Source organism: Anas acuta, chromosome 25, assembly GCF_963932015.1.
Source record: "Anas acuta chromosome 25, bAnaAcu1.1, whole genome shotgun sequence".
NCBI lineage: Eukaryota > Metazoa > Chordata > Aves > Anseriformes > Anatidae > Anas > Anas acuta.
This window is the reverse complement of record NC_089003.1, coordinates 4,872,385-4,884,238: the sequence shown is the minus strand read 5'-3', so window position 1 is coordinate 4,884,238 and position 11,854 is coordinate 4,872,385. Positions and strand designations below refer to the sequence as shown.

Below are 11,854 nucleotides of genomic sequence, written 5' to 3'. Positions count from 1 at the left end.
CACGTGCCAAAGGATGTGGACAGCACAGCTCTGTACAGCACAGCAGAGCTCTGTGCCTACTCAGGTGAGCTGCCATGCAGATCCCAAACTTCTCCATGAACAATCTCCTTCTGTTTCGGGACACCACAGGCAGTGAAGAGGATTCACTGCTTCATGCGGTAAATATTTTTGGAGAGAGGGAGAACGTTCACACTGCCTGGGGGCTATGAAAGGAGCAGTTGGGGGCTGCAGGGCTTGGAGTGTCATTCCTTTGGATGTCTGAGAAGTACACCTCTGAGGCATTGACAAGGCAACTAGCCAGGCACAGCCTAGCCAGACAAGGTGTTAGGGGTGGTGATAGAGGGGGCCCAAGCATCAGGGAAGCAGAAACTGCTGGGGACGTGGCCCTGGGTGGGTGCCCCCTGTGGCCCACCATTGTGAGTGCATGTGACAAACTGAACCCACATCCTTTTCCTGCTGACTCCTCACCCCTTGCCCAATGGAACAGGTTGTCCTTGTCCCCTCTAGGCTCGTGCCATCCAACACCCCAGTGGAGCCCCGTTCCTCTTGCAAATGCTAGGTTATCCCACCAGAACAGGACACAGCCAGAAACCCTGGCTGCTGCGTAGCATGGTTCCTCCCTTCTTTCTGGGGATGTGAAAGGCATCTACTCCTCACACAGGAAACAGAAACATTTCTATGGAGCAGAGGACCCCAAGGTAGAAAGAACAAGCTCAGTGGGGAAGACTGTCCTGACATCAGCCATGGCCAAACAGTGCCTGTGCAGAAGAGAGAAGAGAAGGCAGATGTAGCTGGGGAAGTGAGGACCCCACTGGGAGAGGAGACGAGAGCAGCCCCTGCACATGATGCGGCTCCCAGAGTTCCTAGGATCCCTGACTGTGACAATCCTCAGAGGTTGCTCCTGCTGGAGGAGGGAGAAACCCCAGGGAGCATTTGGGGCACAGTCAGAACAGAAAATTTATCTTTGCTGAATCTCCTCCTGTTCCCCCAGCAAAGTCATTTCCGGCAGCTCTGTTCTCTTGGGGCTGGGAGGTGCTTTTCTGACTCTCTCTCCCACAGCAAACAAGAGGGTCGGTCTCAGCATGCACCGTGGGTATCTCATCCTCACTGCCTTCCTGGGGCAACTGCTGGGTAAGTGCTGGCTTTTAATCAAGACATAAATCTTCTTTTCCCAGGAAGCCCTCGTCAGCCTTACCACATTTATGTGAAAAAGAGATTATGAATCACAGGGAAAATGTTGGTAAATGTTGTCTCCTGTTTCTGGTTCTTGGACTGGTTATCTCACATTGCTGTTATTCTTCGAAATTTGGAATGAGGAGATGGAGAAGAGACCTCTCCTGCTTCTCTCGTCCTTTCAGTCCATCCCTTTTCTGCGTCTCTCTTCTGGTCCACCTACTGGAACCAGAGAAGATTTCATCAGTCTCTGCCGTCCCTCATTTCGCCCTTTCCTATAGAAACAGACAGATTGTGTCCAAGTGGATACAGGGACATGAAAGCTCTCCTCCCATGGACATTACCAGGGTGTCCAGTCTGTCTTCTGCCTGATGTGTGAGGCAGGAGGAGCAGGCACACAGCACAGCTCTCCTCAGGGTCCGCTCTGGCCAGGGAGCTCTGAGCTCTGCCCCCACACCACCTTGCTGTGCCCCAGCCCTGGGGACCTTTCAGCCCAGTAAAGGACAGGGGGCCTTATCTCCCACAGGTCTGAATTCACTCCTGTTTGGCTGTCTGGAGATTTCCCCACAGAACTGCTGAACTTCTCTTTCTTCCAGAAACCACGGGGCAGGTGTCCGTCATGCAGCAAGAAGGACAAGTCACTGTGGAGCAGGGAAACACCTTCCAGACAAATTGCACATATGAAACCTCCAACTTTAATGGCTTGCTCTGGTACCAGCAGAAGAAGGGACAAGCCCCTCAACGGATTTCCTATCAAGCAGGAGCAGGCACCAAGCAGAGTGACCGTCTCACCACGGAGCTGAACACTGAGAGGAAATCCAGTGTTCTGCGGCTGAAGGAAGTCGAGCTTTCTGACAGCGCCTTGTACTTCTGTGCTGTGAGTGACACCCTGGTGCAGGAAGGTGCCCAGGCTGTGCAACAACTCTGGATGTACAGGGGACTTGTTCTCCAGAAGGATTCTGTCATTTCCAAGACAATTGTGAATCTACAAATTGTGAATATGCTCCTCCATCTCAGACTTCAGTGTTAGCCAGGAGATAATTCTGGCTCAGAAGCACCTATTGATTATTGCTCTAACCCAAGCAATGGATGTGTTACGCGTAGAAAGTCTCGGTCCCAGCGTGAGAGCTGGGCCGGGGCTAATACCTGATAGGCCAGACTCCAGAGAGGCCTGGATGAAGGCTCCATCCAGTGATGGCCCTGCACCATCTAAGAGGCTGGCTAGGCCAGGCTGACAAGATTTGGCCAGCCCAGGCACAGGCACACAGGCAGCAGAGCTGGGGCAATGCCATGCTAGGCCTGAGCTTGAGCAGAGTCTTTGGACTAGGGGCCAAGAGTCCTTGTGAAAGTAAAGTACCCCCACACCACAGGGCCCCGAGGTGTGCTACTGTGGGAAGGCCCTCACCTGGGTGTGGAGAGCAGTGGGGCTACATGGAGCACAAGGGCCACTTCATCCTCATGGCTCTGGGAATGACAGAGGAGCTTGGTGCCTGGGAGAAGATCTCCCAGCGTGTGCCCTGTGGTTGGGCTGGTGCATACCCTGTGACATTCAGGGCCCATACACAGATCTTGCTGAGTGCACAATCAGGTCCCATTCTCACTGCTATGTCTCAGCAGAGACTCTGGGATCCCTGCCCCCACAGAATGTCTTTTCTGGAGCATGGTGCAATTGTGCCACCTATGGGGTCTCTGAGTTCCAGGGCCTGATGAAAGCTGATCCATGCTTGGGGAAAAGAAAGCAAGACTGAGCAGCCGTGAGTGTTTGGGCATTGGTCCCTGCCCTGGGCCTGCCTTTATGAAAAAGGAATTGAGTTCACAGGGCCTGGGGACTCCAGTGTGTGGCCTGATGGGACTGGTACCAGTACGAACCTGTGGATCTCCTCAGCCCTATGCATCTTGGCAACAGCTGGGCCATGCCAGACGCTGTGCTGTAGTGTAATGGGGATGCACAGGGAAGCTGTTCCTGCTCTTCATGCCCAGACATGATGCCCATGATTAGGTGGTGGAGGAAATGTGAAAGTCGATGAGGGACAGAGGGCCATCACCAAGACAATTACCCATTCCCAGTTTCTGCAGTCCTTTGGGATCATATTGGTCTCAGCCTCCACCCCCAGCACAGCTCCACCCAAAGCAAGACAAACACTCTTCCCCAAGAGCTCGGGCCTACAATGTCAACAGCGCTTGTCTAGGCGGAGATGCCACAAGTCACGGACTGGTGGCTATTGGCTGTGATGGAACTAGGGATGTCTTCCTCACCTTCAAGAGACAGTGCCTGAAAGAGGAATTGCTGCAGTATGCCCCACCCTCCAGTGCCTAGAGGAATGAGGCAGTGCCCCCAGCCTATTCCCACTAAGGAATGGTTTTCTCCCTTGGCCATCAGTATCCAGATGAAAAGACCACACAGGGACACACTCAGGGTTGCTGCAAATGTTTATCAAGGCTCAGGAGGGAAAGGTGGTGACTCCAAGAGGAGGCCCCAAGATCGTAGCAAGCAGGAGCAGACAAAAATCTGTTCAGCTTTTCCAATGGCAGACTTGCAACAGGACATCAATCTACATGGCCCACATGGGGAGAGGGTCTACCAGGTCTCTCCAGGCTGGTTTCTGGGGGCCTCACACAAAGGAGAGGGCAAGAAAGCAAAGAAAGAAAAAGAGTGTGTAGAAAACAGGATAGGAAGACATTGGTCATGTTGTCATAGACTCCGGGCTGGCCCCTTCCTATCTGTCTTTACAGGAAAGCCAGAGATGGTCAGGTCCTCTTAGAACAACAACATGAGGTCTCTTCTTCCATCCATTTTGGCCAGCAGCATGTTGTGAGTTCCTGGGGTCCTGGTCTGGGGCACTGTCTGGCATCTTTAGCAGGGGCGGCACCTGCTGCCACAGTAGCGGCTGGTAATGCAGGAGAGGTCACAGCACCCAGAGTTGATGGGGACGCCGTCACAGCTGAGGATGCTGCCAACGGCAGCAGAGGTGGAGGATCCCACAGCCGTGTTCTGCGGGAAGGAGCTGAGGATGGGGCCGGGCAGGGTCACCACCACGGGAGAGGGCTGGATGACAATGGTGGAGTTCTGGCACTGCCTGACGCAGGGCTCGTTGCAGCTGCTGGCCAGCGGGGTCGGGCCACAGGGCTGGCATGGCCGGCACTGGTCGTAGCAGGACATGTCTGGGGGCAGGAGGTTCACCTGGGAGAGAGGGCAGATAGGAAGTTTAACATGGGCATGCATGAGGAGCAGCCAGTCACCCCACCCTAACAGATCCAAGGCACAGGCAGTACTGTGAGCTGGAGGCTGTGCAGGGATGTGCAAGGCATTCTTGGCTGCATCCTGACAGGGCCCAAAAAGAGCCACCACAGCCAGGATACACCCTAGGCTCAAGCATAAGAGCCATCACGCCAAAGGCCCAATCTTCCTCCATGACAAACCTTCTACCCCTTGACTCTCCCACAATCAGCAGTCCCAAGATTTGGCAGGGCACACAGCTGATAGCAGCTGAAAGGTCCAAGGAACTGAGTCCTCCTGTGGGAGAATGAGGGAGACAAGAAGGGGCTTCACACTCACCTGGATCCCAACAAGAAGAAGGCCAGAGAAGTGGATGAGAGAGCACCGAGCTGGGCTGGCTTTTATAGTGGGCCTTAGCTGCCCCATGTCCAGAGGCATCCCTTGAAGCAGGGACTATTTTCTGACAAGCTGCTCTTGAATGCAAAACATCCCACCTAATGATACGGGATGTGTGTTGCCTTCCTGTGATGCTGCTTTTCATTTCCTGCTTTATGTCCTTTCCCCAGAGAAGGCAACTCCTGAGTGGCAGGTAGGGAGGCCCAAGTATTTCCAGGCAACACGTCAGTGTGGGCAGAAGACTCAGCTCACGTGCTGGAAGAGTCCAGTAAAGGCAAATGTTTTCAGTCAGGGTGACTCCCTAGGGACTCTCTGGGGCCCTTTTGATTACAGGTGACCCAGCTCCTGCCTGTGACCCTAACCCTGCTGACACTGCCCTCAGGGAAAACCTGCTGGCCTGTTTTGCCTCCTCCTGCTCTGACCCAGGGGTGTCTGTAAAGGGGGAGAGGTTGTGCAGGGCCCTTTCTGGATCACAAAAGAAAGGCCCAACAGGTCAGTGGCTGTTTTAGTTAGAAGGAATAACAAGATGAATGTACACAGAAAGGAATGCTTTCATGTGCAGGTGATCCTGCCTTCTACCAGCATCGGACAGAGCCGGGTGGATTTTCCCAAGACACACACTGCAGATCCTGTCCATAGGGAATTCCTTCTTCACTCCCATAACTTGATGCCTTTCATTTTTTGCTTCAAAAAAAAAATGAATAAAATCATACACCATCTCCTTACATGACGCAAGCTTATTTCTGTCATGACACCCACCAGTGATCAGTCGGGGCACTCCAGCACTTTCCTTGCCACTGCTACTCAGGCTAACAAATAGGATTCTCAGGCCTTAAGTTGAAGGCCCAAGAAAGCTGACATTGTCTTGTCAAGAGCCCTGGCTCCAGCGCCTTCTGCAAGGCTCCCAGTCCACCTCCCCTCTCTACCACGTCAAACCATGTGCTTTGCTCAAATGCTGTCCAGAATCTTTGCTGTACACTGTGTCATGTTCATGCACATGTTCCTCCCATGTGGGCACTGGCCTGTGTTGGGGCTATGTGGGACAGACTCAACATTCCCCACAGCAGCCCCTAGAGTGCTGTGCTCAGCACTTGGAGCTAGAACAGCATTGCCATCACACCAATATTGGGGCTATAGTGGGGCAGTGCTGACACAGCATCAAGACTCTCTCCAAGCCCCCCAAAGCCGGGAGGTGGGGGGTGGGCATGAGGTTGGGAGGGGACATCACCAGGGCACCTGACCTAAACCAACCAAAGGAATGTTCCGTACTGGATGATGTCACACTTAGCAGTAAAGATGTGAAAGGGGAAGGAAAAACAGGGGTGGGCATACTAAGTCAGTGCTTCCAAAGACTTCGACGAACATCACTTGCTGATGGGAAGTGGAGTATAATTTTCTCTCAGTTTGTTTCCAAACACCCTTCGCTCTTTAGTTTTATAATTTTTCTTTCTTTTTCACTTAATTATATTATACCTATCTCAACTTGTAAGTCCTTTAGCTTAAATCACATTCTCTCCCAACATCTTGCTTTCAGCAGGGGGTGTGAGAGAGCTGTGTGGTGGATGTTTACTTGGCAAGAAGAGAGCAAGAAGGAACCTGAGAACAGCTGAACAATCACAGAACAAAAACAGCCCAGAAGTGCCCACAGCACATATGCTGAAATGCAGCCTTCTGTATCTGAAGCCCTCTTTCTCCTGACCCTAAGAAGTTCATTGCCAATGTCAGTCCCCAACAAGGATGGGCCCACAACAGTTTGGATCCTTTCTTTAATTCTGTACCACAGGATTCAGAGTGTAAGAGCATGGTGGCAGTCACCCCTCCCTGCCTCTCCAGGCCAGGACACAGCTGCACTCCCCATGGCTAGAGAGTTCAAAAGGATGGCATTAGCTTTATGCACAAGGAGAAAGGCTGAGAAATCCTGCCATCTTTGTGCAGGCCCAGCCCTGCGTGGATCTGCTGCCGGTGCAGTGTCAGTGGTGTGTGGGGTGGGACGGAGGTCCCCCATGGGGAAACCAATGCCACACATACATCTGTGACTCATGGGCCTGGTGCTGAGTCATGCAGGGTCTGAAACCTTGGGCAGAAATGGCATCGAACGAGAGGAACATGGGTCCTGGTGTTGCTGTGCTGTGGGAGGAAGGACAGACCCCGTGGGTGCAACACAGAAAGCCAAACAGACGTGTATCGTCTACGCCCACCTCACAGGGGGATTCAAAGGACACAGAGCTGAACTCTGGAGATGAAGCATACTTAGTCTGGGGCTAATGCGTGCAATTTCAGAAATTGGTAGGTTTGGTTATATGGATGAAATATACATGGAAGCGGCGCTCACCCTTCGTTTGCCCTGCTCTGGCCCTACACAATCACAGCTTCTTCTGGGACTTGCTGTCAGTCATGCAGCTGCCTTCTGCAGAGAGCTTCTGGACTGCTGTGCTCCTTAAATACAACAGCACCACCAGTTTTCCTGTGCTCCTTGAGCTCCTGCAGGGTGCTCCTGGTCTCCCTCTGAACATAGACGTGTGAGGAGACACAAGACACTGTCTGCTCACTCTCACTTCCCTGCACTTGTATCATGCCGGGGGCTACGTTCCCTCCTCTATACCCACCCCATTGCAAACTTCTCCCACAACAAAGTGGTGTCCATCTTCTCCAGGGCTGTGATTCCCTCTGCCCCATGCACCAACCTACAGCGTAAAGACCGAGAAGGTGAAGGAAGCCATGCAAAACCTGAGAAACAGAGGGAGGTTGTTTCTTTGTTTCCTCTGCTGTGTTTGCTGTCTCTGCTTTCAGGGCCATGCTGTTTTCTCTACTCTCTTCTGACATGGAGGTCTTGGGGAAGCTGCCATCACTGCTTCCACAGCAGCCCTTATTTTCTTTCATACCTTTCAGCTCCTCCCTTCTTGTTTCCTACCCTAGAAGCAGCCCTTCAGCACTTGGGAGGGGGGCCGAGAGAAAGAACTGCAGGAGGCTGGAAACAACACACACGGATACAAACCTGACTGATAGATGATGAGGGAGGAAGAGAGGAGATCAAATGTGGGCAGTCACAACACCAGTTGGTGGCCTATCAAGAAGCCACAGGGAGATCAGCTTGGGCCTTGCACCTCCTACAGCTGTGGGCTAGGACACACGCTGGGGTGGGTGCAGGACAGACCTATACAACCCCATGAGGGGACGTGCAGGGAAATGGGAGCCGGGAGGAGTACACTAGGGCAGACAGAGCAGGGTGTAAAAGGGGCTGCAGCCTGTACTTGCATGGCTGGGCCCTGCACATGAGCACCGCTGTCTGTCCTGTCCTCTTCTGGAATATTTCCTTACGTCTCCATAATCTCGCTCTGTCCCATGAACACATGTGCTGCAAGGAGAACGTAGCAATTCCTCATGGAGTGGCAGAAGTGGATTTGATGCTAGCTGCTGGAGTCAGACTCAGCGCGAGGACATCCCTGCCCTGTGCTGTCAGCTGCTGGAGCCAGGGGTCCCCCAAGCAGGGAAAGGGGGTCTCAGCCTGCAGGAAAATGTGGCAAGTCCATTTGGGGTCTCCAAAAGCAGCTACTGGGGGTACTGGCCTGCATCTATCTTCCCCAAATGGGCATGTTTGTCCCTGCCTGTGTGTCTCCTGGGTACGTGCTCAGCTACTATTGCCGTGAAGCTTGTAAATGGGAAAGTGGCAATTGTGCCCCTCAATCTGGGCAGAGACGCTCGACCGACGATGACAGCTCAATGGGCAGTGCCAGACAGCAGGGCCCCGTACGGTTTGGGGTGCTGTCGGGGCACTGTGTCCCCGGACCCGTTCCTGCTGCTGGCTTTCCACACCTGCAGCAGTGCCGGCCACAGCTGTGATACCAGCGCACCACAGCACCAAGCTCCCAGGCCCAGCCCAGCCTGACCCGTTGCCCTCCACTGGGGACGCTTCAGGCAGGCAGCTGCTTTCTCCTCTCCCCCTTCTCTCCTCTCTCCCTACTCATCTCCTACCCCGTTCACTGCCCTCCTCTCCCCTTCCCACTCCCAAAGGAGATGCCGTAGCAGACGGGCAGCTGCTGTCTCCGCTCCCTCGCCCTTTCGCTCCCGCTCCATCTCCCACTCTCTCTCCCTCTGCCTCTCCTATCCCGGGCTGGGCTGCAGGACGGGCAGAGCCCCGCGGGCAGCAGCCGAAGCCCTGCCCGCCCACAGGCGCCCAGCACTCGCAGCCCGGGCCAGCCCCCGAGCGGCCCCGGGGCGGAGCTGGCGGCGCCGGGCGGCGGCGGCGGGGAGGAGGCGCCGCGGGCGGAGCAGAGCCGGGGCTGGCGGGGGCAGCGCGGCGCGGGCGGCGGAGCGGCGGGATGCGGCAGGGCCGGGCCGCAGGGCTGGCGGCGCTGGCCGCGGTGCTCCTGGGTGCGCGGGGCTGCCGGCGCCGGGGACGGGACGGGACGGGACGGGACGGGACGGGGCTGCCCTCGCTTCTGGCCCGCCGGCTTCTTACGGACCTCGCTCCCCTCTGGCCTCCCTCTGCAGCCATCCCGCCTGCCTCCAGCGAGCTCAGCCGGCCGTTGCCTCCCACCTTGCCTTGCTCCCTGCCTCCCTCCTCTCCTTTCGGCACACCCCCACTCATTGCTGCCTGCTTCCCTTCTCCTCCTGGCTCGGACTCTCCTCCCAAACAGCCCTGCTCCGACTTGGTCCCCTAATAACCATTCCCAGTGAAATTCCTTTGCATGCTTTCTTCTGAGAAAAAGCTCGCATCAGCTGTCAACTGTTTTCTTCTCCCCTCTCCCCCTGCGTGACATTTTCAGTGCAGGAAAGACGTTTTCTGAGTTTTCTCCTGCTTGCTTTCTCGGCAGTGGCTGTGTGCAGAGCCCAGGTGCAGCAGGAACCATGGGCAGAGACCAGGGAGGGCACCAGCATCAACATCACCTGCTCACACCCCAACATCCAGACTGGTGAAGTCATCCACTGGTACCGCCATCTCCCGGGCCAAGGACCCGCATTCCTCATGAGCGCTCTCAGTGGTTCCAGAGAACTGACGGACCTGCCGGGGTGGCTCGTGGTGGCAGCAGACCGCCGGTCCAGCGCCCTGTGGCTCACCAAGCCCCGGCTTCGGGACGCGGCGGTGTATTACTGCGCCCTGAGAGCCACGGGGAGAGGAGCCGGGGCTGCGGCCGTGCAGGAACCGTGGCGGGCGGGGCCGGGCGTGTGTGGCGGGGGCGAGGCAGGGGCACAGCCCCCAGGGGGCGCTGCCGCTCCGCCCGCCAGGACCACCTCGTCCCGCAGCCGCGGGGGTTCCCCCGCCAGCCCGGCCCCTCCAAGGCACTTCGGTTCTGCTGAAAGGGTCTGGAGCCTGGGTGCAGCTGAACGGAGATGGCAGCAGCCTGGCAGAGGTGTGTGCAGGGAAGCGGCACTGAAACACAGCCCCTTTCTCCTGAGCCCTCCTTTTCCTCACGCTGCAACAATGTTCCTCAGTTTCTCCCAAATTCAGGCCCAAACAAGGACCGAATCAGGACAGTTTGGATCCTTGGTTTATTTCAGGGTAACTGAATGTTTGGAGTGCCTCAGCGTGGCTGTCCATCGATGACCTTGGGATATATAGGAGAAGCAGACTGTTGTGAGGCTCCTGAGAGTGTCTGTCAGTCAGGGATTTCCACCCGTAGACACTGCCAGGTCCTCCTGGGAGTCAGTGCTGAAGCCAGGCCTATGGCTTGGCTCCTCAAACCTGTCTATAAAGGCTGGCCAGCATTGTCTCAGAAATGCATCGCAGAGGATATAGAATCCCATCCAACCCATATCTGGCTGGTTCTCCTGAAGGCAAGGGGGCAGCTTCACATGTCGTATTTCAGAGCAAATGTGTTTTCTCAGCGTAGTGGGTGTCTCATCCAAGCTAATCTGCCTTGTTCAAACAGAGAGGCAGATCCCAACCACACTTTTATCTGTTTGCCAATGACATGCACCCAGAACTACACACAAGGTTTATATATTGCTATCAGTGTCCTGGGGCATTCAAGGTAGGCAATAAACAGCAGAGCAATTAAGAAACCAATGTCTCCAGGAACTACCAGTCATGTTTTGGGTTGCAACATGGGCCAAGCCCTTCCAGGGCAATGGGCCATCCCAACAAAGCAGAAATGTTTGTCAGAGCTCTTTCCTGTGGTCTACCCCACACCTTAGCCCTGGCAGTGCCATACCTTCACCTGGGCTAAATTGGTTGCATTCTCTTGCAGCTGTGGCTGACTCCATTCCTCTGGCACCAGGAAAGACAAAGGGTTTACCCCAGTGCACCTTTGGCTCATCTCTCTTGCCTGCATGGCTGATTCCTTCTGGACATGACAATGCTGTACCAAGCAGGGCCATAAGTGGATCCATAAGAAAACAGCTCTGTAATCAAGCAGGGAAGGACAAGGTGCCCTTCTGATGCGACCTGTCATAGATGTAACCAGGCTCTAATAAGATACTGATGAGAAACATCAAAGGGCTGCAAAGCACTGACAGGAAAAATGTCTGCCAGCACTCAAGCAGGGCCTGGAAACAATGGGCATCCTTGAAGTGCAACTGGGCACCAGAGAGCTGCACGCGTCCTGAACATAGCCTCTAAATAACCAAAAGAAGAAACAGAGAAACAACTTGCCTGAGCAGGAGCAAAGCAAATGGTCAGGAAAAGTGGAAATGAGCATGAGGAAGTCCCTGTGAGTGCACGTCCTGCACCTGAGGAAAGCTGTTGCATGCTTGGGGGCAAGTGGGCACCCTAGAGCAGTGTGGGGGCATGCGAACTGCCTGCTGTCTTTGCACTGACCCACCCCATATGGGTTCAGGGTCCTCAGGGACTAGAGATTTACGTGTATGGTCCATGACGGGGAACACCAATGCTGTCTTGTGGAAGGGGATCAGCCCTGCATGTGTGCCATCACCTGGGCCCTGCCAAGTGCTGTGCTGGGGGCGGTTGGGCCTCATGGGACATGTGTTCCTGCCACACATGCCCATGTGTGCTGGCCATAGCCCTGAGGTAGGGCAAACGAGGGAAGATGAGGGTGGAGTAGAAGCAGTCGGGCATCCCTGCACTTATTCCACCCATTCCCCACATCTGCCATCCATCTTCTGTCCCCA

The 11,854-nt window shown here is 55.0% G+C and overlaps 1 protein-coding gene across 1 annotated transcript in view; it reads right to left on the bottom strand.

Annotated features, from left to right (window-relative positions):
* Positions 1-3,666: 3,666 nt before the first annotated feature.
* The window catches only part of LOC137844695 (feather keratin Cos2-3-like), a 38,803-nt gene continuing 30,615 nt past the window's right edge, over positions 3,667-11,854 (bottom strand). Inside the window, exon 2 of the mRNA XM_068661234.1 lies at positions 3,667-4,354. Coding sequence (XP_068517335.1) covers positions 4,028-4,333 — 306 coding nt within the window. The 5' untranslated portion in view covers positions 4,334-4,354 and the 3' untranslated portion in view covers positions 3,667-4,027. The remainder of the gene's footprint in view (positions 4,355-11,854) is intronic.